Source organism: Aspergillus vadensis, assembly GCF_003184925.1.
Source record: "Aspergillus vadensis CBS 113365 unplaced genomic scaffold BO88scaffold_14, whole genome shotgun sequence".
NCBI classification, from domain to species: domain Eukaryota; kingdom Fungi; phylum Ascomycota; class Eurotiomycetes; order Eurotiales; family Aspergillaceae; genus Aspergillus; species Aspergillus vadensis.
The window spans coordinates 203,072-227,262 of record NW_020292052.1 but is presented as its reverse complement, the minus strand read 5'-3'; the positions used below and the strand labels follow the sequence as shown (position 1 = coordinate 227,262).

Below are 24,191 nucleotides of genomic sequence, written 5' to 3'. Positions count from 1 at the left end.
TCGTCATCATCACCATCCGACCGCAACAACAAAATGTCCACCACAACACACGCAACATCAACAATAATTCCACCCCATCCACACCCTCCATCCACCTCAACCACCCTTAACCACCCCAGCGGCGGTGGTGGTGGTCCATCCTCCCCATCCCTCTCCGTCACTCTCTCCATCCCATCCACCACCCCAACTCCACTCAGCTCCACAACAGCCAGTCCCACCTCCTCGCCCACTTCCTCTCCCGTTCCCCGCCGCCGTCGCTTCAACAATAACCACTACTACAACAACGCTATCGGCAGCCTCAACACCACCTCCCTCTCCGACTACAACTATGGCCAAGATTTCTACTATGGCAGAAGTAGTAATAATCGCAGCCGCAGCCAAAGTCCCTTCCGGTACTACCACCACCACCACCGCCCCTCATCCATGTCGATGATGCTGCTACGGCGACGGCCCTCAAAGGTCGATCTGGCCCTCTCGGAGGAGCGATCCCGTGCCGATGAGGATAAGATTGAGCGGCTGGGATTGGATTTGATGGAGCCGAGACCCGTGGATCCGTTATTGGGAGTGGGGTTTGCGTTGGATAGTATGGATGATAGTGTTTTTGGGGCGGTCGATGGGGGCGTGTTGGAGAGGAGTGGTTCCCAGCCGAGGTTTGTGATGGGCGGGATTTTTGAGGTTATGGAGGGAAGGGGGTGATTCTGATCCCTAGGATTAGTTTATGGATTGCTTTATTGGGGAATAGGTGATGGTATTGGGGTTTAGGATGGATGGAGTACTACTTAGGGTTGTTGGCTTTGTTTGGGTTTGAGCGGGTTTACTTGATTTTTATTGATTGAATTGGAATTGGCGGATACCTTGTGAGTTGTGAATTGTGATTTAAGTTCTGTTTGGTTGGAGTGGAGTGGAGTGGAGTTCACTTTGCATTATTTCTGTTTAGAGGGTTTGTTGCGTGTTTGATTGCTACTATCTTATTTCTCTATCCTTTGATAATGATTCTCATTGAATCTGATTATCTGATTAAATCTCCTGCTATGGACATATCATTCAGGACAATGAATGCACTGCATATCTTGCAGATTAGCATACATAATGAACATTTCTTCCCTTCAATTTGCTTGCTTCCTTGCTTCAGTCCATCTATCTTCTGCATCTCAGCATGAGATGGAATACAACAGAATGCTAAAATACAGTAACAACTTGTTACTTCTCTGAAAGCCACCAGTGTACACACACACAGAACTCCGTAATTTTCAAATAGAAAGTAAAAGGGGGAAAGAAGATGTAAATTGAAACCACCGGGGTATCTGATATCAAGACAAGACGAAGAAAGTCACATGTAAAAATTTGAACAAGCAACGGAGTATGTTGAACCCTCTTCCCCAGAGAATTAATATGCAATGCGAGGCAAGAACGCAGGAAGATGCCTAAGAACACCATGGGGGCAAGGAAGAAAGGGATAATGGCATGTTTACCTGACCTCAACAATAGAAGCAGGCACAATGCAATCAATATTGCTGACCATCGACTCAACGCGCACTCCTATGCGATGCATATGATTCCATATCATATCATAATATGAAATCGACAAGAGGGCTGTAAGGCTGAAAAATTGCAGAGTGAAGTGAATGAAAGAAGTGGAAAAGGAAATCACCCCCTCTTCGCCTTCCTCTGATTCGGCCAAAGCTGACCACGACAATTACTCTCCCCACAAAGACAAGGCACAGCATTCGGATCAACCTTCTTGACCTTCTCCCAGCCGGGATTATAGTCAAACGTCAATTCCGTCATGGGTGGTACATCTCTAAGCGCAAAGAAAGCCAAGTCGTACAGGTAATCGTCGGCGTGGTTGCGAGTCACGGGAATCAGGCGACAATTCGGGTTGCACGAATGATTTATGAAACGGGTTGGATTGCCGAACCTGTGTCCGTCGATAACGTATTTGCTGTCTTCGCCGGTGGCGAGGAAGTCAAGACTGAATAAATATGAAGGGCCTTTTTGAGCTGTTGCGTCTTCGCGGATGTCGGCTACTTCTTTGGTGATTACTTCCCCTAGGTAGCAGTCGATGAATTGGCCTGCGCGGATGGGGTCGGGAGAGCGGAGGCCTTTTTTCCTTCTTCGTTAGTACTATATTTGTAGGATTTGTGTATGAGCTGGGGAAGGATCATACCGAACCCTCGGTTACCGGTCCAGAAAATCTCCAGTCGGACCGTCCGGCCATTTTGCACCACTCGATTCCAGCAGCGTTCATCACATCCACATCTTGAACTACATTCGTAGATCATGACCTTTCGTTTCAGAAACTCCGGCGTAAGCACCAGCAATCGCCCATCATCACCGGCCCGCTTGTACGGCACCATTGGGTCATTCGTCTCCTCTTCCTTGCTGAGACAGAGACATCTTGCTGGATCGCAGAACCCGTCACAGCTACATCCCGCAAGGAACTCCTCTGGAACAGGCGTGACTCCTTGTCGTAGCTTATACGCATTCACAAACTCAAAGTTGGCTGCGAAGTGCGCTAGCTGGTGCTGGTCCCCCGATGCAAAGGTTACTTTGGGGCCTCGGATCTTCGCGAGCTTCTGCTGCAGGGTATGGTGCAGCTGGGCGCTGATGTCCGGTTTAGATGTGAGCAGTGGGCCAGGGGTGCCGATAGTGAATGGAATGGCTGCTCGATCCACTTTCCGGGCCACGGGGTATGCACCCTTCAAGGCGCGTTTCTCATATGCGTCGGTGGGGTAGAAGTCCTCGGAGAGACCGATTGGAGATGGGACCGAGATCACGTCGGCTAAATCGAGTTCCTGTTGCTGGCGCCGAGAAGGCGAGGGGATTACTACGCTGAGAGATATGGGGCCGGGACTAGGGGTTTGGAATGAAAGGGACCGGCGAGTGCTTAGGAGGGAACTCTGCTTTCTGTCTTCATCCCCGTCTTGGCTGCGGCGGGGATCTTGTTTGGTAGCTGCGAGAGTGATGGGTGAAGATGAACGAGTAGATGTTGCATTAGACTTGATCTGCAGAAGTCTGTTTTCCTTGCCAGCAGAGGAAACAGTGTTGGGGTTAGAGGAAGAGGATCGAGCGGCTGGCACTCGGCGGTGAATCTGAACAGGCTTGACGTCTGCATCTTCATCGTCATCATCTATTTCGATAGAGATGGCGTGCTGATTGGCCCGGTTAGTTGGTTGTGGTTGGGAAAAAGACCGTGGCTGTGACTGCGGCCGGCGGGGCAGGAAGGATGCCAGTAGTTCATCTACATCTTCAGACTTTCTTTTTGAGGGAACTGAGGATGCAGGGCGGTGGGTGAGAGTAGAAGGGGACTTGGGAATGTTATTCTGAAGAGGTGGTGCTGACGATGGCACATGATTCTGGATGTATCAAGTCAGCTGATCCTCTCACGAACTATAGCAGCAGTGGTGCAGTGAATGAAGTGAAGCGAAATTGTTAAGGTCACAAGAACATGTCTCGATTCTCAAGTATAACAGAAAAGAAATCAAGTGTGAGACTGTGAGATATTGTTTCTTTTGAGAGATTGAAAAAGAAAAGAAAATAAGAGATGTTGTGGCTTTTGTATAAGTTTTCACAACAGAAAACATCCATGCATGCATGCAGTATAGCCGCTAACTCACAAACTAAATAGACAACTAGCCGCACGAACAACACCAGATAACACGACACCAACCAAACATGAAAAAGCGGAAATGCGTAAAAGAGCAGCTCACCTCATTCCTCTCTTCGGAGTCCGAGTCAAGCGTAAGATCGATAACCATGGTGGGAGTGTTAACAGGCGCTAAGGTAGACAATAAATTCATGGGTATAAAACTATCACAAGAAAGACACGCTGATAGGAGACATGAGACTGGTGGCTGCTGAAGATGATCTTTAGAATAAAATCAAGTCTTGGAGTTAGGAGTGAATTAAAATAAGACTAGGCTATTTTAGGAAATTATAAGTCAGGTGATTTATAAATTAATCAGTTTTAAGTATTTAGCTATCAAACATTACAGTTCTAGATCAATATAACTGACAAATTGATATTTCAATACTTACAATATAAAGGAGATGTGACCTAAATTACACCTTATCCTGAACTTCTGCTGCTATGCTAACTCGTGGTATCAGAAAACCACTTGATAGAGAGATCGAGCAATTCTAATCTGGCCAATAAGGGTGAGTATTGAGAGAGTAACCATATAAGGGGGGTAACCGTGTTATCTTTGCTTAATTCCGCCCAGCCAAAACAACAAATACAGGCAAAAAAGCATCAGGACAGCACATACCACAAATATTCGAAAATAAGTAATAAAACCATATAAACATATAGAATAATATATCCCAAATCATCTCTGATAAATTAGTCCTAAATAAACACTCTAGTAAAGACAGTAGAGCGATTCAAATTGGCTTTAATTATTTCTTTTATGCCTGTGGCATTATTTCTTGGCATGTCATCCGCGCCATGACTAATCATGTTGAAACATGGTTCATGGTTAGTTATAGACGATTGGCACTTATAAGTTCCTCTTCAGACTCGAGAACGGTGCAAACTTACATAGACTTCAGGATAAGGTATATTAATCTGGTCATGAAAGTACTATGCCATGTAATAATACTTAGACAGTGCACAACACCCTTTACTTCTCCTCTTAGCGTCCTTTCGGTCTCTAGACTAACCAAGCTAAACCCTACGGCATCACGCTAAAAGGGCCAACTGGCTGCTGGCAACTGCATAATCTGGCTTCCGCTTCCTGATCGGCATCTTGTAGATGAGCGTTGGGCTATGAACTTAGTGGGTCTATCAGATTGCATTTAGTTGACCAAGACTAAGTATATATACTAGTGGTGTATTGTTTAGAATCGACAGTCAAACAAACCATATACAGGGCTTGACAAGACAGTAGATGTTGTTTGCTTAGGAAGGTTCTTACTTTTGGCTAGCATCTGCTACTATAGCGTACCACGGAATTGGTACCAGAACTCTGGAGTAATATTACAAGCATCCTAATCTACATCAGGCAAGGTCTCGGGTCTCAGGTCTCTACACTGTAGGAGTTGCTTTGGAGTTGTAGGTAAACGCTGACACAGGTAAATGGCCAACGAACCAGAGTATTATGACTGCCATCAAATCTACCTATATCATAACCTTCAATGTGACTCGAACAGGGCCGACATTCCTACGCATGGTAACGCTCCATAGTCCTGCAGAGAGACAGAACTCTGACATAGGAAAACAGCCCAGAAATTATACAACAGGTCAAGGGTTGAACGACTTGGGAGGAAGAAAACTGACGGAAATCCATGATGCATCCTGCTCGGTTCTAATGTACACCACGACAAACCGCTACCGGGGACGATGAGCCAGCTCAAGGATTATGCAGACCGAAAGTTAACGTAAAGGAACAAAAGAAACACGTGATGCTCATGCAAATGCTCATGGTTCAAGCCGATTGGCCCGAGTAAAATAATATGCAATCTGCGTGCAGGCGCCCCATTCACAATACTCTCAGAGTCTTAATGCGTCCAGGATTTTCTTGGCCATTTCCCGGTACTGCCACATACCGCCTGCAACCTTCTTGAACTGGATACCATGCAGCGAGAACAGCGGGACCTTGACAATCAGAATCTCGAACCGGAGGACCAGGTTCTCGCCCGTATCACTCTGCACCCGGGTCGTAGTCTCTCCCATGACACGTTCGCCCACCAACACGTTGTCACGGTGGTCCCGAGAGCCATCATCTTCGTCGGGGCCTTCAGAGTCTGTCACGAAACTTTGATCCGGTGGAGCACGAGTCCGACGCTGGCCCCGAGGCGTGTAGTGTCGCGATTCGTCTCGCTCATCATGGTTCAAAAAGCCCCCAAAGCTGATGCGGCGACGATGGCCCGAAACTTGTCCCTGACGGTCTGGGCTGGGGGGTCCGACGTCTACTACTTTGTCCAGGTCGATGCTCGGTGCGTGGCGGCAGCTAAAGCCGCCTTTGATCTCAACGTATTCCACAGAGAGCTGTTTCAATACCCGAATGATATCAGCCCGGATGACTGGCAGGGGTTTGCTGCTGGTTGTTGAAACACTGAAGAGACCCTTCAGGTACACCGGCTTGGAGAGGTCCTCTCCTTCGTTGGCACTTTCAAGTGCCGTACCGGCGCCCGATATATCCGCATCAGTCTCCTCAGGGACGTTGGCCTCGCGCGTTGCTTCCCGTCTGGCCCTCCGAGCCTGGATGCTCTCGCGTCGGGCATGACCCAGTGACATTGTCCGGGCTGTGTGTGTACGGGTCAACTTGGCCTCCTTTCCGGGAGTGGTTTCTTTCTGCACGTTCGCATAGTCGGAGCCGCTAGTTGGAGGTGGCTGGGCCGCTGTATCCGCTTCGTGTCTGCGAGAGCGGCGAGCTCGGTAGTCTGCCGAGTTCACACTTGCAGATCTCTCCAGAAACTTGTTGGACCGCGAGGCCGGCTCGGCAGGTCCTGGAGCCTTGAGAAGATCCTGGTGCTGTGGTTGACTACCACCCGTGTGAACGGCTGTCGGCGACGGGTCCGCACGACGGGTCCTCTTAACGCTAAAGCCCCTGGAAAGAGGCGAGGCTGAGTCGGCTGGGGGCTGGACATTCAAGGAAGGCGTATGTGGGCTTCCAAGTCTGCCGCGTTCCGGGTCGCGGCTGCGCTCCTTGGTCCTTCGCGTACTGAACCGCCTTAGAATACCTGCTGCCGTACTCTCCTTCTTCACCGGAGTCTCCGGCTGCGACGCAGGAGGCGCAGGAGAGTGCCCTGCTTGCGGGGCCAGATGAAGGTTCTTGATCCCATCATTGAGATCATCGTCACCATGGGTCCTTGCTCTAGGACGAGACCTTCTCCCAGTGTCTTTCTCTCCAGGAACGTGGTATTGGTTGGTGTGAGCGGCCTCTGGCGCAGGAAGGTCTGGCATTTGGAGCATCGAGTCCCCGCTAGCGTGCGGAACACCCAGCGCACCAGGGTTAACTTCGACCCGCTCTCTGTCAAGCTTTTCCTTTACCAGGTAGTAGACCGACAACAGGGGACTATAGGCATTAACCGGATCGTTGCCTAACTGAACAGCTTCGGCGGAGGGAGCGGACAGTGTGTCTCTGCTGGCCGAGTTTCGTCGCTTGTAGAAGTCGAACACACCGCGCTTCTTCTCGGTATGGCTAGGAGGAGGTTGGTCACGAGCCATGGCCTTTACAGCATGCTGATACTCTTCCGACTCGATAATTTTGGTGAGTTGTGTTGTAATGTATTCCGCGGATCCAAAATCAAATCCGGTCATTTTCTCGACCACCTCCGGATCCAAGGGGAGCTGTATCGGCTCACGGTATGGGAGGTAGTTGTCGGGAGCCCCATTGAAGCCCTTGTTCATCCATGGGTGATTCATTATCTCTGCCAAACTGGCACGCTGCTTGGGATCGGTTACCAACATGCGCGATATTATATGGCGACATTCTACAATGAAGCATTAGCATTACGTAGGTGAATATGACAAGGGATCAGCTAACCTGTTGTGAGCCCGGGCGGGTACTCGAACACACCCTGCTTGATCTTGGCATGAAGTTTGGGCATGCTCTGATCGTCAAAAGGCACTTTGCCACAGACCAGAACATAGAGTACAATTCCGAAACTCCATACGTCCACCTCCGGTCCGGTATATTGTCTAGCCTGTAGTAATTCCGGAGCTGCGAAGTAGAGACTGCCACAGAATGTCTTGAGAAGGCTTCTTGGGGAGAATAGATTGCTCAGACCAAAGTCAATGATTTTGATGTCGCCAGTCTTGCTGATCAGGATGTTCTCGATCTTCAGGTCACGATGCACGATGCTATTGCGGTGGCAATAATCCAAAGCGCTGGCGATTTGACGGGCGAACTTCCGAGCCTGCTTCTCTTTCAACTTGCCGTGGGAGATGATGTAGTCCAACATCTGGCCCCCATTGACGAGCTCGAACAACATGTACCAATGGTAATTGGTTCGCACCACATCTCGCATACCACAAATGTACGGATGATTGACGAGGCTGACAATGGCCGCTTCGCGGGCGGTTCGGATCTCTTTGGAGCGATCAGCTCTTTCGGCTTCGCGCGAGCTGCGGTGTTCCTCCGTGGATTGCCGGGGGACGATCTTAACGGCCACCTGCATGGAATTAGTAAATAGAATGGAAAGAATCTCAAGGCCGCAAATTGAATCACTTACCTGCTCACCAGTGTCCATGTTCTTTCCAACTTTGACCTTGCCCATACTGCCGGCTCCCAGTGTTTTACCCAAAGCCCATTGACCCGACGGGGTTGTGATCATCGTGCGACGCTTTGTTTGTACGGAGTTGGTCGGGTGCAGGTGGGCGCCGGCAGCAGCCTGCGAATGTCCCGCGACACCCTCCGCCATGACGGGCCCCGCGGTAGCCATGTCGATGCTATCCCGTTGATGACCGTGTGCCGACAGATTCCGGTGCTGTTTGTGTGAAGGTTGTTCGGAGCGGTAGGAGGTGGAGGGGCGCTCCTGTGAACGCTCCCTGGAGGAGTCCCGACGGAACGGAACGGGTTGGGCACCCCTGGAGGCTTCAAAATCGCGACGGGCTATGTTGTCGAAGACGGCTTGGTTCGAGGGAGGGCGACGATCATAGGACTGAGACTTGGAGTAGGAATGGGAATAGCGATTCTGCGAGTGATGATGATGGTGATGCTGCGGAGATGGCTGGGAGGCAGTCGCGGGACGGACCGCGACACTTCGGGTTCGGTGAGGGAGATCAGACGAGGGAGGGCGATGGGAAGAGGAGCGAGAGGAGATGGACTGGCTTCGGACGACGGAGGGTGACGCAGTGGGAGGAGCAGCAGTGGACATCACGATGGGCACGAAATTGACGAGGAGTTCCGAGCCAACCACGATTCAGCGCGCTTCATCCACCCTACTAAGATCGCTTGGTGATCGAGGGGAGGTTTTCGCGTGAGGGCGGGATGCAGCCCAAAGGGAGGCCAGAGGACCGGTCGGGGAGCAAGTGGGAGCGAGTGGGGGAGATGGCGTTGGCTGACGGAGCAACTTTGAGGGAAGCGACAGCCTGCGTGGGTACGTCCAGTCTCCAGCGAAACGGCTTGACACACTCCTCCCCCATGTATTTTCGGAAGGCCTAGAAATTAGGGGGGGTGAGATGTGGGTTGGTGTGAGGAGAGGAGTAGTAGTAGTAGTAGGGACGGGGCACCACTACTAGCGGAGCTGATGGGGGGAGAGAAATAGGAGAAAGGAGTGAATAGACACCACCCACAAATAGAGTGAGTAAGTAAGAGAAAAAAAAAAAGAGTGAAAGGGGGGTGGTGGGAAAGAAAATAAGGGAAATGAGAAATGGACAAGGGGAGTTTGCGAAATGCAGAAAAGAGACAAGACAAGAGAAATGTGGGAACGGACTGGGTTGTAGTACTACTACTACTACATTTAGTACTGAGTTGAGTACTGAGTGTTTGTTGGATTGACGCTGGGATTGCGGCTGGCAGCTGCGGAGAAAAGCCAGAAACCAGACCAGACCAGGACCGGACAAGCCCAGCCAGAAATCAGCCAGGAATAGCAGTTCCCGGAAGACACACTAGAAAAGAGGGGATATCCCGAATAATGTCTCTGATCTCCGCTGCACTCTGCTAGGCCAAGAATGTATGAAGGGAAATGAAGGGTCTTGCTTGGCTTTGCTTATTTTAAAAATAAAACTGCAAGATGTACTTCTTCTTCATGTTGAAGAGTGAATTGGGGATTGGAGAGGAGAGTAGATAATTAAAGAGAGAAAATGGGAAAGAGGAGGAGGAGGAGTAGAAGGAGGGTGAGAGTCCGTCCGTGAGAGTCAAGAGCGGGAAAGTGAGGAAATGATGCCCCATGCGACCTTCTCTCGTATTTTGCTTGCTGCTGCATGGATTCTGGCGGAATCACCAGGGCGATTGCATCGAGTTACGCAGGGGAAATGGAAACTGCAATTTCCATCCACTCATCTTTATCTGTAAGATATTTATCGTTACCTTACTTCTTTTTCTTCTTACTGACTCTTTCTTTCCCTTCATTTTCTCTATCGACGGGGATTCCATTCCTGTCTACTTTCTTTTCCCCCCTCCCTCCCGGTACAAATTAGACAGCTGCATGCACGTTCTCAGTCCGAGATTACTATATTACTATATTGAATTACATAGTGGTTGCCTCCCAGGCAATAGTCTACTTTCATCAATCTCACCTCACCCCTACAGGTCGGATCATGGACCCTGACAACTACTCCTTCTTCTTCTCCGACCGCCGGTGGAACGAGACCTTCTGATACGTCGGACTTTCGGTGTTTTGGGCACGGATGGGCATGATCACCTGGCCGAGGGACTCATCATCATCATCATCAATGCTGGGTCCTGACAATTTCAACCTGCTGGACGGTCCAAATTAAGTTGGTCGGATGAGCCCAGATTTATCTGCCAAGCACGTTCGGTCGCAGAAGTGGACATCAGATGCCCTCGTTCTGTTTTCGGATGCTGATGTTGGATCTGTCATCCGCCCCCGTGGCCCTCATTTTCAATCTCGCGGTTAATCCGAGAACAGCCAGACTACTAGCAACTTAGTTAGTAGTACCGCCGTAGCACTAACAATATATATTGTTAGGGTCTCTTCAAATACCACTATTAATTAATTGTCCAGCTGAACAAGATCAACACATGTAGCCTGATATAATATCATTTCTTTCACATCTGTTGACACATCTCATGATTCACAACGATGAAGGAATAGAATGTGTTCCAGATAAACATTAAATCTGGCCAGGTGCTTAGTAGGTACTTTTGAGGTACTGCTGCAGTTACTGTTTCCAGCCACATAGAAACGTGGCGGTGCACACGCCTTTTCCATGTCCGCCTTGTCACATGTCTTCCGCCCGCGGCTTCTTGTCATGCACCGTTCATCATCATCGGTGTCTGCTTGTTTCCGCTTCCTTCCAAGTCACCATTCTAGTGCTCTTCCATTCGATCACTCACCAGGTGGACAACCAAATATACAAGTAGTGGTAAGTCCACTTCATCCGCGTAGGATCTACACTACAGACACTGATGATATGTCGACGTCAGAAATAGCCATGCTGCACCCTTGAGCTGCACCTTTACCATGGCCAGTAAAAGGAGCCGCGCCGCCTTCGAGGCAGACTTGCAGGCGCGCCAGTCTCCTTACGCGTTATACGGAACTCCATTGCCCCCATTGGACGATAGCGTGCGCGACGACGGATCATATGCGCCCATCTGGAAGCAGGAGGTGACCGATGACCGGGGAAGGAAACGCCTACATGGTGCCTTCACCGGTGGATTCAGTGCCGGGTGAGCTCACGATCCATGTATAGCGTTGGACAGCACACTAAAGGCGGCCCATCTTCAGGTACTTCAACACCGTCGGGTCGAAGGAAGGATGGACTCCAGCAACCTTTGTGTCTTCGCGCCAGAACCGCGCCAAGGATGTTCGACAACAGCGACCAGAAGATTTTATGGACGAGGAGGATGTTCGGGAAGCGGAAGAGTCCAAGAGACTGCAAACCGCCGATGAGTACTCCGGCTTTGGTTCTACAGATGCCGAATTGGCGCGCCGCGGAGGGTTGATGGACCTCCTGAAAACGAGCGGAGAAACTATGGGTGTGAAACTGCTGAAGAGGATGGGATGGCGAGAAGGCCAGGGAATTGGGCCCAAGGTGCGGCGTAGAGCTGACCTCGGGGACGGTCTGTTGCAACGTGATGGAGGAGCCGAACAAACATACCTCTTCGCGCCCGAAAACCCGCCAATGGTTGCTTTCATTCATAAAACCGATCATAAGGGCCTTGGATTCGAAGGAGAGGCCCGCCTAGACGCTCGGCAAACCAAAGCGGACGAGTCCGACGATGAGGATAACGATTCGTTCTTTGGAAAGCGGCTAATGGCTCCGGGGAAGCCGAAGCAGCCCAAGGCGAAAGAACCCCGACGCGGGGCGTTTGGCGTCGGTGTGCTGAATGATACAGGCTCGGATGATGAGGATCCCTACTCCTTAGGCCCACAGATATCTTATAACCGAGTGATCGGAGGGGACAAAAAGAAGAAGAAGAAAGCAAAACCTGCCGAGGATGCGAAACTACTCTCCAGTTCGTCAAACCCGCTTATTGGCAGCAAACCCGTATACATACCGAAAAGGGTCATTGCCGCCAAGGGCGCCGCCGGTTTTCGAAAGTGTTCTGATGGCCGTTTGCCTTTGGAAGGATTCTTGCTTGCGGATGGCATTTCAAGCCTCTCAATATCCTCGCAAGAGAAGAAGTATGCGCCACCAGAAATCCCCAAGGATTGGAAATCCAGCAAAGCACCGACACAGGAAAGGGACGTCTCAAGCTACGTTTCTACGGCGGAGGCAGCTAAAGCTTCGTCAATGGATCCTACCGCAAGAGCCGCGCTCTTGGGAGAAGCACAACTTCCCGGAAAGTCCATATTCGATTGGATGACTCCTGAGGCTCGGGAAAGAATCGTGAAGCTTACGGGCAAGACCGATCTGCCGCCGGCTCTTGGTGAAAAGGCCCCTAAAGGCTACGAGCTCTCAGAGGCGGAGAAGCGCAAGGATTTGTGGGATCTCGTACCCAAATTGGACAAGCAGGTAGCCGTTCAGGCACTCACCCGAGCAGCCAGTGGTTGGATGCCGTATGCAGAAGATCTAAGCAAACGGGACCGCTATCGAACATTTCTCCAAGTACGAGCTGGACTCCGTGACAGCCTTCCGGACCGGGTCCCCGGATCTACTACAGATGAATGGGCAGCGGAACTACACGAATTTGCGCGCGCGGCGGAGGTCTTCAAGCCCATGTCTGGACTTATGGCATCGCGATTCACCTCTGCCAGTTCTGGACCCAAAGAGTCATCCGACAAGTCTGACGGGTCTTCTTCGGCGGAGCCTCTGCTTAGCAAGCTCGCAGCCAAACCAGAGGACCCTGCAGTGGAGGCAGCGAAAATTGGCATGTTTGGCCCAATGACTCGAAGTAGCATCTCTTTCTACCCGACGCGTCTCTTGTGCAAGCGATTCAATGTTCGGCCCCCCGAGCATGTCCAAATGGATCCTGGTGCGCCATCGGGACGCGCTGAAGCCCCCGTCTCCGGGAGCCGGTTCCAATCGGCAGGTTACCAGACCGCTTCCGGGCCGAAAGAGTTAGTTTCGCGGGATGTTATGAACCAACTCATGCTTGAGGCTGGCGGTGGATCTCTGGCAGCTGCAGACGCGGCCTCGCCGACGTCATCAGGGCCAGCGGGAAGTCGGGCACCGGTGGTGGTCGAGCCAGAGCGAAACGAAGCATTAGAAGCCGAGCGGCCGGGCGAGGCGGTGTTCAAGGCGATCTTTGGCGGCGACGATGAAGATGAGGATGAGGATATGAGCTGATTGTTATATTGGGGGATCCTGGACCTGTACAGCTAGATAGACACCCAGTCTTCGTATTTCCTGCAGGCAAAGCCAATATTGACTTTGAAACGTAATGATCGTCTGGGGATATTTGCAAAGTCCCACTCCTTCCACGTACCCGACCGCTTAAAGTTTTCTTTGGTTGATAAAAAAAAAAAGAAAAAGGAGATCCACCTGACAGTGGATGCATAAAAAAAGAAAAAATAAATATGCAGTAGATTCTCAATCAGAGTAGAATAATTGTTTATTTCTGTTTTTCTTTTTCTTCACTTTTTTATTCAGTTTCCTACCCAGTGGAGGACTGGAACTGTGACATCCGATACAAGTGAAGCCGGAAGAGAAAGCCGCCTTTGCAACTTCCCTCCTTCCCCCCAAACTTCTCCCTCTCCAACTCTCCAACTCGCAAAAGAACGGTCTGGACAAGACTTGCACAGGGTGACACCGCAGGAAACGTTGCGGAGCGAGTGATCGGTTGGCAATATCAACTAGGCTCCGCGCTTAAAGTTCTCGACCTTTTGCTTAACACGAAGAAGAGAACGGCGAACCCTCCAGTCAACCTTGGGCTGATCCCCTCACGTCGGTGCGCCGTCATCGTCATATCCTCCTCTTCTTCCCCCGCTGGTTGGTCCCTTTTATTTACCTCAGCACTGGTCGATCAGCATACAGTACTTTTCTATTGCTTTTCCCTCTTCAGTCATTGTCACCGTATTTCTCTCTTTCTCTCTTTCTTACAAACTCTCTTCCTCTTTATTCCATTCTGTGCCTCTGCATCGCTGGTCAGGCCATTGCGCTGCAGCTCTCCGCATCGCCGCCACCACTCAGCAACTGGGTGTTTCCACCGCTTCGGGTCATACGACCGATTGCGATAACTGGATGGGAGGATCCTCCATTTATGATAGGAACGGCTCATTAGACTAGGCTGGTCTAATAAGCTCTCCCCCGCCGGCATCGTGAACCACATCTTCCAACGCCCCCCCCTCCACCCCCCTCCTCATCTGGTCGTCTCCAACTGCGTCCCTGCAGTGACTCTCACTGACCACTGACCCCCGTCGGTTCTGGCGACTGGTTGTCTTTGGCTGATGGAGCTTGAGCTTGTTTCTTCAACATGGTAAGTCTTGGAACCACCCTCCTGTTCTCCTTGATTTCTTCATCTCCGCATCCTATACATTTTCCCGATGCGGAGTCGCATGCCATCCCGTCCTGCTATCCGTCATCTCAAATGCCCATTTTCTGCAGCCAACCCTCTCCTCTCTCTTCCACCTAGTCCTTGTACATGACATTCTGGGTTTCAAATTCTCACTAACTTTGAAATTTATAGGGTTGTTGCTTTTCTATATCGCGCGACAATAGCCGTCCTTCCTATGCAGCGCAGGTAGTTACCGAAGAGCGCCGTCCCGAAGACTCTCATCCCCAAGCTGCCGCAACAAGCAATGCGCTCACCTCTGGCAACTCGTCTACCAGGGCGCGCGGATCCCGAATCAGGGCAGAACACTTCCCGCTGAACCAGCATTACAATGCGCCTATCCGTCGTCACGTCTGGTATAGCAAACGGCGCCTATGGACCCGCACACAACTGGACCAGGAACGCACCGAGTTCTTCGAAACTAGGGTCACAGGTCGTTCAGAGATCTGGGCGGCTTTGTCTGCGGCCATCTCTTTGATGCGCGCCGGTGATCTCGCAACAGCGCAGAGTTTCATTGATGCAGCCGGCATCACCGTCCCCACCGGTGATCTCTGCCAAGGCTGTTACGACGAGCAAGGTGTACTATATCGGCTACCACAGTGCATTGTCAGCGACCCAGAGAACATCGTGCGATCCGACGAGGAGCCCGATGACTTCGACACGGACGACGGCAAGCTATCTTCAGACGAAGCCTCCGGGGATGAATTAATAGCCGATGACATTGAACGTCGTCGGGACGAAAAGGGCAAGACTAGCGAACGTGATCTGATCCGCATCCGTGCGCGATTGAGCGATAGAGGCGGCCCCGACATCATCCTGTCTGTGGTGAAGACGATGAACGTCGGCTTGATAGCCCGCAAAGTGCAACAAGAGGCAGGGGTACGTCGGCTGCATTTTATTCCCAAAACCTCTCTTGAATCAGAATTGAACATGAAATACTAAAACACCAGTGGTTGTGTAGATTCCGCGCACTCACCGTGTGAGATTCGTCTACCTAGGCAGAATGCTCAAGGAACATGTGCCCCTAGTTGACCAAGGATGGAATTCCGCCCACGTTATCAGCGCCCTCGTTGTCCCGCGACAATCGGTGTCCTGACAGTTTCGTGGCTGCGATAGCTCACATGCAACCTAATAGCCTGCCTGCATGAACAACCTGCAGAGACCGATCCACCTAACCCACACTTTGATCTACGGTCTGATATTGCAGAAGTAAACAACACAGCACGGCGCAATACAACACACCTCACCTCACCTCGTCCGTCCGACCGACCGACTACCTTTTCACTTAATGGTGATAATACCCCCGATACCCCAACCTACCTACCGACTTAGCTCACGACAGCATTGCCATCGAATTGGCATGCCTAACTTTTTCTCCCTCATTTCCAGATGCAAAGACATCATCACTTCGATCATGTCTATTTTCACGTCCATGTCCTATTTGTTTGGTTCCGCACAATACCCCAATTAGTGTTTGATTGATCACATGGCTTTTTTTTCCCTCCTTTATGATGGAATATTCCTTCTTGTCTAGTACTTATTACCTTAATTAACAATTACATAGTTCATTACACTTAATAATACCACAAAAATTCCTAAATACCCAGTGATAACAGTACATAGTATCTTCCCATCTATACATGATTCCTACGGGTTGCAGTAGTACTATTATTCTAGTGTTAATGTTCATTATCTCGAATAACGAACCCTCCTAATAGCCATTCATTTAGTAATCGGTGTATCAACTACAAAATCACGATCCGTTAGTAGTAGTACTACGTCTTAGTAGCTTAGTTGGTAACCAATGCCCACAATGCTCAGTTAGCGGGTTATATATAATCGTGCTGAGCCATCTCCCCGCTAGAGTATTCGATGCCTCACGCAAAATATCAGCAAGTCCAACGAGATGAAATTGTTGAATATGTATATTGTCGATGAAAAGAAAGAGGGTGAGTGAAAAAGAAAGAAAGGAAAATGGAAGCGAAGGAATGAAGCAGAGGAAAGCGAGAAAAAAGCAAAAAGAAATTGCTGTGCATCATCCGTGAATCGAACACGGGCCTCATCGATGGCAACGATGAATTCTACCACTAGACCAATGATGCTTCAGCTGCGGACCATTGCGTTATCTGATTCGCTGCTTGTTTTATTCTTCCTTATTAGCCACTATCAAGGACGGACATGCTAATTATGCTGAATTGTTCACTCATGATGAGTTAGCACATACGTACATGCAAAGTAACTGAGTATGATTGCTGATTATTTAACAGGCGTGTTTTATATTTCATGACAAGCATAAAATATGCTGAGACAAATAGTCAACAGAATGCTGACAATAAAATATAACTGTAATATCCCGCGACATGTAGATCATGTTTATCCCTTCTAGAACCCTAGAACAATTTTCCGTTTTCGGCTTCTCTTCCTTTGGGCGTCTGTCCGGATCGTCTCTTGAACACGCGGCAGACCACCCTTGCGCCCTGTACCACGCCTCTGACCAGACTAGTGGGGTTGTAGTGCTTGACTCGGAACATGTAGTACAAGGCGACTGTACCCATGATGTTGAACCCCACGTAAGCCCATCCTATTCCAAAGTTCCGCCAGCGCTGGCTGTAGTCTTTAGATTCGTCAGCATACGTAAAAGGTAAAGGGCAAATGGGATTACATGAACGTACAAATTTCACTTGTTGCAAGGTATTGATCGGCATTCTGCAGCTGACAGTATTGACATCCCTGAGTCGCTGCTGGGTTAGACAGTGTTCCCGCAGCAGTTTGCAAGTATTGAGCCATGTACTGGCCACAGGTCTGACCAGAGGGAGGATTAAACACGCTCATCTCCTCGCTGGAACATTGAATCGCCCGTCCGTGTAACCCTGTTGCCGTGATACCCGCAATCAGGTAGGTCAGTGGAGAGACTCGATACATGAAGATCCAGAAACCTGGCAGTGCTTGGGGTGGCTGCATAACACCGTTGAACGTCAAAGCCATGATAAACATAAGCGTGGCGATGGAACCTCCTGTTTCGGCATCAGGCAGCGCGGAAATCACCAAAGCGGCAAACGTTGAGGTGAACATGTAAAATTGTACGACGAAGAGTAACATGAGCCCTTGCCGGTGAGATGCCTGATTGGCTCCGTATATTGGGTAGTAGTAGCACGCGTAGGCAATGACTCCGGCGAGAATTTGGTAGGGTATCTCAACCAGAACGTTGGCGACAAGGAATGCTGCCCATGAATACGCTTTGGAGGGTCTTTCTCGCACCTCGTAGAGTGACCGCTGAACCACAAACTTTGGCATTATCCTGAAGCCTCGTTAGTTTGCTGTCGAAGGAAGAAGTACGATGTACCTACTGCTGCACCAGTGTTGAGAATATCGAAGTGAGCATAAAGGCGCTGAACAGGACATCCTGAAACCCTTGCATGTTGTTATCGGGTTTGAAAAATGTGAAACCGATGAACAAGGAGGCAGCAGTAGCCAGAATGAGCTTGGCCCATACGTAGGAAGGTTCACGCCAATACTGCTGGAAAACACGATGGGTTACGTGCCACAGCTGATTGGGGAACGGCATGGCGTATTCCCCTTTCTGTGCATCGTCATTGCCAGTTTCAGGGGCAGAGGCTCTCTCTTGGTGAATCCGATCGATTTCTTTCTGAATATCACTGGCCTGTTGACTATCGTTCCAAACAGCTGGCCAGTCCTTGGTAGCTCTTCCAGAGGCGCCAGCACCTATAATCTCCAGCATATACTCGGCGGGCTTTTCATCGTCAGCATAAGGCATCACACGGTCATTAGAGCACTTACATTTTCTGACGGCCCACATGGCCTTGCACCATTTGACTCAAAATATGTCAGTAAAGTTTGTGACTGCTCTCCTATATCTCCAAAGTAAACCGTCCGCCCTCCTTTTGCCAAGAAGAGAAGGCGATCGAACTGCTGGAACAATAGCGCACTGGGCTGGTGAATTGTGGAGAGCACTGCTTGGCCATGATTTGCGAGCTTCCTGAGAAAAGCACAAATAGCCCAAGAGCTTTGTGAGTCCAGCCCACTAGTTGGCTCATCAAGAAAGATCAGAAGCGCGGGCTTAGCGGCAAGCTCCACACCAATTGTCAGTAATTTTCTCTGCTCAACATTTAAACCTTCACCAGGTGTTCCGACAATAGCACTAGCAAAATCCTGCATATTAAGCATTTCAATAACCTCCTCAACGTGTTTATACTTCTCTTTCTTGGAAACCGACTTAGGTTGGCGTAAAAGTGCGCTGAAGCGCAGAGCTTCTCTGACAGTTGTTGTAGAAAGATGCAGATCCTGCTGTTGTACATATCCCGTCTTCCTTTGGAAGCTACTGTCGAGTGGCTTTCCGTCCACAAGCATGTCGCCTGTAACAACGCCTATTGAAACACGTTTTGCCAGGACATCAAGCAAAGTAGTCTTCCCGGCGCCTGACACCCCCATCAAAGCTGTGAGTGTTCCAGGCTTGACCCACCCAGAGACATTGTCCAGAAGACGTCGCTGGCCTCCCTTGACGGGAATATCATAGCAAACATTTCTCCACGTAAATACACTATGCTGTTCGGGAAGAGCAGATGCATCCTTCTCTGATTCGGCGGATCTGTGGGCCACGGCAACACTACCAGCCCCGGCATCTCCCTGGGGCTTTTTGTCGAGGCCGCGCATGTGGGGAGGGACATGGCCTCGCCGGAATACAAGGAACTCAGCTTTAGACGAGGTTGCCGAGTTGAGTTCTGTTGCGATCAAGTAGACCACAGTGAAGAAGATCCAAAACCCTATGAGAATCCCGAGATTTCTCCATTCATGTGCATACGTATAGTTGTATTGGGTTTCGATGTAAGCATCTCCAGAGACAGTCCTTTCACCAGCAACACTGCCACGAATGGAGCAGATAAAAGAGTCATCAGTCAGCGTCGGATATGATGGTATGAACTGTGAGCATGTGAAGCGTCGGCCGTGGAACTCGTTGGCAATTAGAGCCTCGAAGGTATAAAAAACTGGGTTGATCCATCGAATCCAACTGAACCATGGAATAGAGGACATTTGAGGTGTAGGTATTACAAACCCGGTGTAGATGACGATGGCCAACACGATGACGCCAGCCATAGCCATTGCTTGTGCAAGTGTCTTCGTCGAGGCTGCAAGGGTCCGGAAGATGCCAGACATCGCTAGTGTGCTTAAAAAAGTGAAGAGGAAGAATATAAAGAACTGGGATGGTTCGTAACGCTATCTAATAGTCAATATTGTGCCCACGTCCACCGGAGTCGTTGTATGTACTTACCAAGCCAGCTAGGAAGTAAAAGATGATGTTGAACACCACAGCAGAGACGAATTTGACGGGTATATCGGAAACGATACCACCAAAGGCTTCAGCAAAGGGATGGACAAAAGCGTATGATGCTTGTTTTTCAATTATTGGCCGTTGGTCGTAAAGCGAGTTTATCTCTGTGATGCTGATGAGGGCGTTCATCCTGAGATGCAGTCAGCCAGCATATTCTCCGAATCATCCTCTGATTGTACGATAGTCGCTATCTGGGAGAAGGACTTATTCACGTCATTCTGGGTAACATACAGCACAGCGAAGAAAAGAGCAGCTCCTTTGCTTTGAAAGCCCACAGTGGCATTTGGTGTCCTGGATGTCTTAGCGTACGTTCGAACCACAGTGAATGAAAGACTTACCCAAAATACATTGAGCCAATGATGAGAGACATGGCTATTCTTCCAATGACGTTCGTCAGCGTGGAAGGTTTATCATTCCAGATTCTAAAGAGGTCAGCAGTTCTTTCCTTCACAGACAAACGACGTGTAGCAGCAATCACCTTTGATACGCCCTAATGGTACAAAGCTTTACCTGCATGGGGATCGAGATTATATAGGGACTCTTTGGCCAAACATGTCGCGCTTGTTTCAGGCGCTTCATTTCACCAAACTGTTGCTCATGCTTTCCACCCAATGGGAACTCCTTCATATGCTGCTCGATTTCCCGCTGAAGTCTGGCATACTGAGGGCTGTTCTTCCAGTACTTCTCAAAGTCGTCTGGTGTCCGAGGGACCTTGTCCTCCATTCCTTCGCGTGCTTGACGCTCCTGGGGGTTAGTGACTGATGTCAGGAAGTCACCAGTTGTCTGACGCGGCGGGCAAAGCCACCCCATGTTCTCGAAATATTCCCTTGCCTCGTCGCATGGCCCAAAGTATATCTCGCGGCCTTCATACAGAACGATTGCCTTGTCAAACACATCGTATATTGCTTGGGATGCTTGATATATCGCGACTGCATGGCAGGTACCAGCTAAGTTTGCTGAAACCCGTAGAGCCTTGACGAATTCCAGAGCACTTGCAGAGTCGAGGCCTCTAGTACTATTATCCCATGCCCCGACAGGTGCCCCGGAGACTATGAAGCATGTCAACTGAACCGCTAGCTATACTCGAAGTGGCATGGTGACTCACGCGCCATCTCAGCAATACTGCAGACAGGTTAGGGCAATTCGAGACGACAGATCCGGGATAAAGCATACCTAACTCGCTTTCGTTCGCCTCCTGATACACCCCTGATATAGTCATCGCCAACTAGAGGCAGTATTAGTTATACAAGGAACATTCAATAGCTTGAAGTCGATGATAGAGACGCACCCTTTGTGTTATACGTATGTGACAGGCCAAAGATAGTCAGCGCGACCTGAGTAACGTATTTAGCATATTGCTGTCGAGTAACTCCTTGCACTCGGTTCTCGGGCGCTCTCGCAGCGGCGGCAAATTCCAACGTTTGACCGACAGTGAGATGCGGGAAATGCTTATCCACCTCCTGATTGTATAGCACCTCGCCCTTGAACTCTTTGTGCATTTTCTCCATGGAGATACCATTGAACTGAATTTCAGAGCTTTTGCGGAGCTTCAGGCCATGAAGTTCCCCACATAAGGACTTCAAGAAAGTTGAACAGCCACTCCCGGGGCGCCCCAGAACGATCAAAAGCTCACCACTTCTGAGGAGGCCATCAAAGTCGCGCAGGATATGCTTCTCCGGAGTGCGCTGCACACAAGGCAGATATTCCTGTGGTCTGAAAGGGGCGAGAAGAATTGAAGACACGTTGTTCTGGTATTGTAGGGCGGAACCTGAGCCCGAGACATTAAGATGTTGGAAGACGACACCAGTCGAAGGAGGTCGAGGGATTCCCTCCCTGTCTAATATCTTCAGCACTATGCGAACCCATTTGTAATGATCGAATTGGTCATTTGTGGGATCAAGGACTGGGTCGCCCATTTCCAGTCCTTCGAGTGTGTCCTTTCGTTCAACCGGTCCATCGACAGTTGAATCGAGAGTGCTCTGGCGCCTTGGAAAATTGGAAGCCAAGCGGGTCAATTCAGCCTTTTGCTCAGGGTCCATATTCTCCATAAAGGAGCTTTCATTGCGCGTCAATCGCGGTGGTCCTTGAGAGTTGCTCGGCCCAGAAGCCAATTCCTCATGTTTTGAGGAGCTGGGCTGCGAGCTCTCGTCGGGCTCTTCAAGCTGCGCCATCTTTGAAGAAGAGACTGATGGCAGGCTAGAGCGGGACACAAGGGCAGAGCCCACCGTAGAAAACGAAAGAAAGCAGAAGCTGGTGAAGAAAAATAGGCTCTCAGAGCACCAAACGGGGGTGTCGAAGATTTCAGGAAGTCAGGATTTGAGTAGCGCGTGCCTTCCTCCCATGGCCAGCTTCCCCCAATAGAAGACGGATCTTCACCTTTGCCGACATCATTCACCGACAAAGAGTTTGGGGGTTGCAAATAAGATTCAGGACGCTCGACGTTTCCATTTGTGCATGTTGCAAGTGATGATGTCACCCGTAACCTTCCGTGTAACGACGGGAGACCGGGGAAGCCATTGATTCCCAATGATGCTGTTATCCGGCGCCCTTAATTCAATCAGTGGAACAAACAAGAGCAAGGGAAGAGCTGGAAGAGCTGCTAATTGGAAGTTGAGGTGTGGTTCCGTCCCTGGAGGGGCTGGGATGTGACTATCCGGATGCGGAAGATGCGTGGGTTGTCTTTTCCCTCCACGCATTGTTTGCGTTAGACATATTATATGTATTGAGTTTTTATGCGCAGGAACTGAACTGTAGCTTTGAACAATATATTCCGAGAAACTCAAGTTTTCAAATGTCGGGCATCAAATCTTGAGATGCAGCGTTCTAGACCACTGTAGGTCTGGGGTTAACGCATCCTCCAAAGGTCCCCACTGAAAGGCAAGATGTTACCGTAATAGGCGGGTAGAGATAACCAGATGATTGTATACAATGGGGATGGTTCAAAATACTGAGAACAACGCCACACAATTAAACAACCGACCATTATCCTGCCTGCAGCCCATCACTGAATGTATCAAACTACGCTAAGTGGCCGGGTCTTAGTTTCAGCAGGTTCTTTCGAACCGGCCTACTTATCCAGAACACCGCGTAAAGGTGCCCAGCCATCGTTCTGGTGCCTCCACTATGCTGAGATAGCTTCATCGGCCTATATAAGCTATCAACCTATCTAAAGATACAACTATCTAAAGATACAAACTAACTAAAGATACAAACTAGCTAAAGATACAACTAGCTAAAGATACAAACTAGCTAAAGATACAACTATCTAAAGATACAAGCTATCTAAGGATACAACTATCTAAGGATACAACTATCTAAGAATACAACTATCTAAAGATACAAGCTATCTAAAGATACAAGCTAGCTAAAGGGACAAGCTATCTAAAGCTATCAAAATCTACAGAGGCGCTTGACCACAATATTGGCCCAAGCCTGAGCCCGGGCCAGTAGTAGTCAGCGCCTCTGGTATTGTCGGCGTTATCAAGGACCGCCTGGGGGGCAGGGCGACGAGCGTGAGCCCAGCCCAGCCCAGTGAACCACTCTGGCACAGCAATGGCCTCGTTGCTGAGTGGTTTTGCAACCACAATGGGATGCACTTCGCAGCAACAAGGCGTTCCGATGCTGCGGGTCCGGATAGATATGGGTGATCACCCAGGTCGTAACTATCGTGTCGTCAGTGACTTTCTCGCTAGCCAATAGCTATAAATGGAAGACCTGTAAAGCATCAGTGACTGACAGAAATGAGGAGTAGCAGATACTCAACAAGCTTGTGCCTTTGTTACCGTAGTCGTTGTTGTTGTCGATGGCGACTGACGGTGGTGACGGTGACGGTGATGGTGGTAGTGGTGAGGTTGTTGTTGTTATTGTTGTTGTCGTCGTCGTCGTCGTCGTCGTCGTCGTCGTCGTTGTTGTTGTTAATGGTGGTGGTGGTGGTGGTGGTGGTTCTATAGCAAGTCAGAACTATGACTTGATAACAAGACGAAGACACTCATCTCAGTGATAACCAGGCTGTACATACCAAGAGGTTAATGGAGTATCGAGTATCGAGTTGAAGAGTCGAATTGAAGCGTCCTCTTGAAGAAGAAGAGGAGATGGGAAAGGGAAGGGAGGGAAGAAGACAAGAGAGAAGATGGGCCTTCCTCGTAGGACTGACAAACGGAAAGAGCGAATATCGGTATGATACTAAGATAGGCAGGAACGCTCGTCAACTGAGCAAGAGCCGTATACTATACAATATACATCCTACCATCTCGGTCCTCTTTATAGACACTGTATTT

The 24,191-nt window shown here is 49.7% G+C and overlaps 7 protein-coding genes and 1 non-coding gene across 8 annotated transcripts; 3 read left to right on the top strand and 5 right to left on the bottom strand.

Moving 5' to 3' along the window:
• Nucleotides 1-33: 33 nt before the first annotated feature.
• Nucleotides 34-696, top strand: BO88DRAFT_454466 (uncharacterized protein; the record flags this gene model as incomplete). The annotated part of the gene is made up of 1 exon (XM_025710801.1): nt 34-696. The coding sequence occupies one exon, from the start codon at nt 34-36 to the stop codon at nt 694-696; it is 663 nt and encodes a 220-aa protein (XP_025561960.1).
• A 951-nt stretch (nt 697-1,647) lies between these two features.
• On the bottom strand, nt 1,648-2,861 carry clrD (histone-lysine N-methyltransferase Clr4; the record flags this gene model as incomplete). Its single annotated transcript, XM_025703138.1, has 2 exons — nt 1,648-2,102; nt 2,168-2,861. Coding segments are annotated over 2 exons (1,149 nt in total), but the record flags the coding sequence as incomplete, so codon positions are not given.
• Nucleotides 2,862-5,491: 2,630 nt separating this feature from the next.
• Nucleotides 5,492-8,823, bottom strand: kin1 (putative serine/threonine protein kinase Kin1; the record flags this gene model as incomplete). Its single annotated transcript, XM_025703137.1, has 3 exons — nt 5,492-7,437; nt 7,491-8,118; nt 8,179-8,823. 3 exons carry the CDS (start codon nt 8,821-8,823, stop codon nt 5,492-5,494), a joined length of 3,219 nt encoding a protein of 1,072 aa, XP_025561958.1.
• Nucleotides 8,824-10,638: 1,815 nt separating this feature from the next.
• On the top strand, nt 10,639-13,478 carry BO88DRAFT_65315 (putative G-patch domain protein). The gene is made up of 3 exons (XM_025713035.1): nt 10,639-10,996; nt 11,058-11,300; nt 11,359-13,478. Exons 2-3 carry the CDS (start codon nt 11,095-11,097, stop codon nt 13,361-13,363), a joined length of 2,211 nt encoding a protein of 736 aa, XP_025561957.1. The 5' UTR covers nt 10,639-10,996; nt 11,058-11,094; the 3' UTR covers nt 13,364-13,478.
• A 554-nt stretch (nt 13,479-14,032) lies between these two features.
• BO88DRAFT_65350 (ubiquitin domain-containing protein) lies at nt 14,033-15,759 on the top strand. The gene is made up of 3 exons (XM_025713036.1): nt 14,033-14,492; nt 14,703-15,446; nt 15,529-15,759. The coding sequence occupies exons 1-3, from the start codon at nt 14,490-14,492 to the stop codon at nt 15,661-15,663; spliced, it is 882 nt and encodes a 293-aa protein (XP_025561956.1). The 5' UTR covers nt 14,033-14,489; the 3' UTR covers nt 15,664-15,759.
• An 839-nt stretch (nt 15,760-16,598) lies between these two features.
• Nucleotides 16,599-16,669, bottom strand: BO88DRAFT_t157. The gene has a single exon. It is a non-coding gene; the product is annotated as a tRNA-Gly (tRNA).
• Nucleotides 16,670-16,800: 131 nt separating this feature from the next.
• Nucleotides 16,801-22,266, bottom strand: BO88DRAFT_444438 (ATP-binding cassette transporter). The gene is made up of 11 exons (XM_025710107.1): nt 21,203-22,266; nt 21,088-21,139; nt 21,020-21,036; nt 20,393-20,963; nt 20,253-20,336; nt 20,146-20,205; nt 19,855-20,044; nt 18,366-19,799; nt 17,915-18,318; nt 17,240-17,865; nt 16,801-17,181 (listed from the first exon to the last, which is right to left on the bottom strand). The coding sequence occupies exons 1-11, from the start codon at nt 22,083-22,085 to the stop codon at nt 16,958-16,960; spliced, it is 4,545 nt and encodes a 1,514-aa protein (XP_025561955.1). The 5' UTR covers nt 22,086-22,266; the 3' UTR covers nt 16,801-16,957.
• A 791-nt stretch (nt 22,267-23,057) lies between these two features.
• On the bottom strand, nt 23,058-23,906 carry BO88DRAFT_488654 (uncharacterized protein; the record flags this gene model as incomplete). Its single annotated transcript, XM_025712628.1, has 3 exons — nt 23,058-23,576; nt 23,697-23,858; nt 23,890-23,906. 3 exons carry the CDS (start codon nt 23,904-23,906, stop codon nt 23,312-23,314), a joined length of 444 nt encoding a protein of 147 aa, XP_025561954.1. The 3' UTR covers nt 23,058-23,311.
• Nucleotides 23,907-24,191: the final 285 nt, after the last annotated feature.

What these genes read in the sequence shown, in the direction of transcription:
- BO88DRAFT_65315 (XM_025713035.1), top strand. Translation starts at nt 11,095, where the DNA reads ATGGCCAGTAAAAGGAGCCGCGCCGCCTTCGAGGCAGACTTGCAGGCG. An exon ending in ACCGGTGGATTCAGTGCCGG is followed by an intron (nt 11,301 to 11,358) that starts GTGAGCTCACGA and finishes GCCCATCTTCAG; the next exon opens with GTACTTCAACACCGTCGGGT.
- BO88DRAFT_65350 (XM_025713036.1), top strand. An exon ending in AAGTGCAACAAGAGGCAGGG is followed by an intron (nt 15,447 to 15,528) that starts GTACGTCGGCTG and finishes GTGGTTGTGTAG; the next exon opens with ATTCCGCGCACTCACCGTGT.
- BO88DRAFT_444438 (XM_025710107.1), bottom strand. Translation starts at nt 22,085, where the DNA reads ATGGCGCAGCTTGAAGAGCCCGACGAGAGCTCGCAGCCCAGCTCCTCA. An exon ending in ACATACGTATAACACAAAGG is followed by an intron (nt 21,140 to 21,202) that starts GTGCGTCTCTAT and finishes TACTGCCTCTAG; the next exon opens with TTGGCGATGACTATATCAGG. An exon ending in TTCTCAACACTGGTGCAGCA is followed by an intron (nt 17,866 to 17,914) that starts GTAGGTACATCG and finishes ACGAGGCTTCAG; the next exon opens with GATAATGCCAAAGTTTGTGG.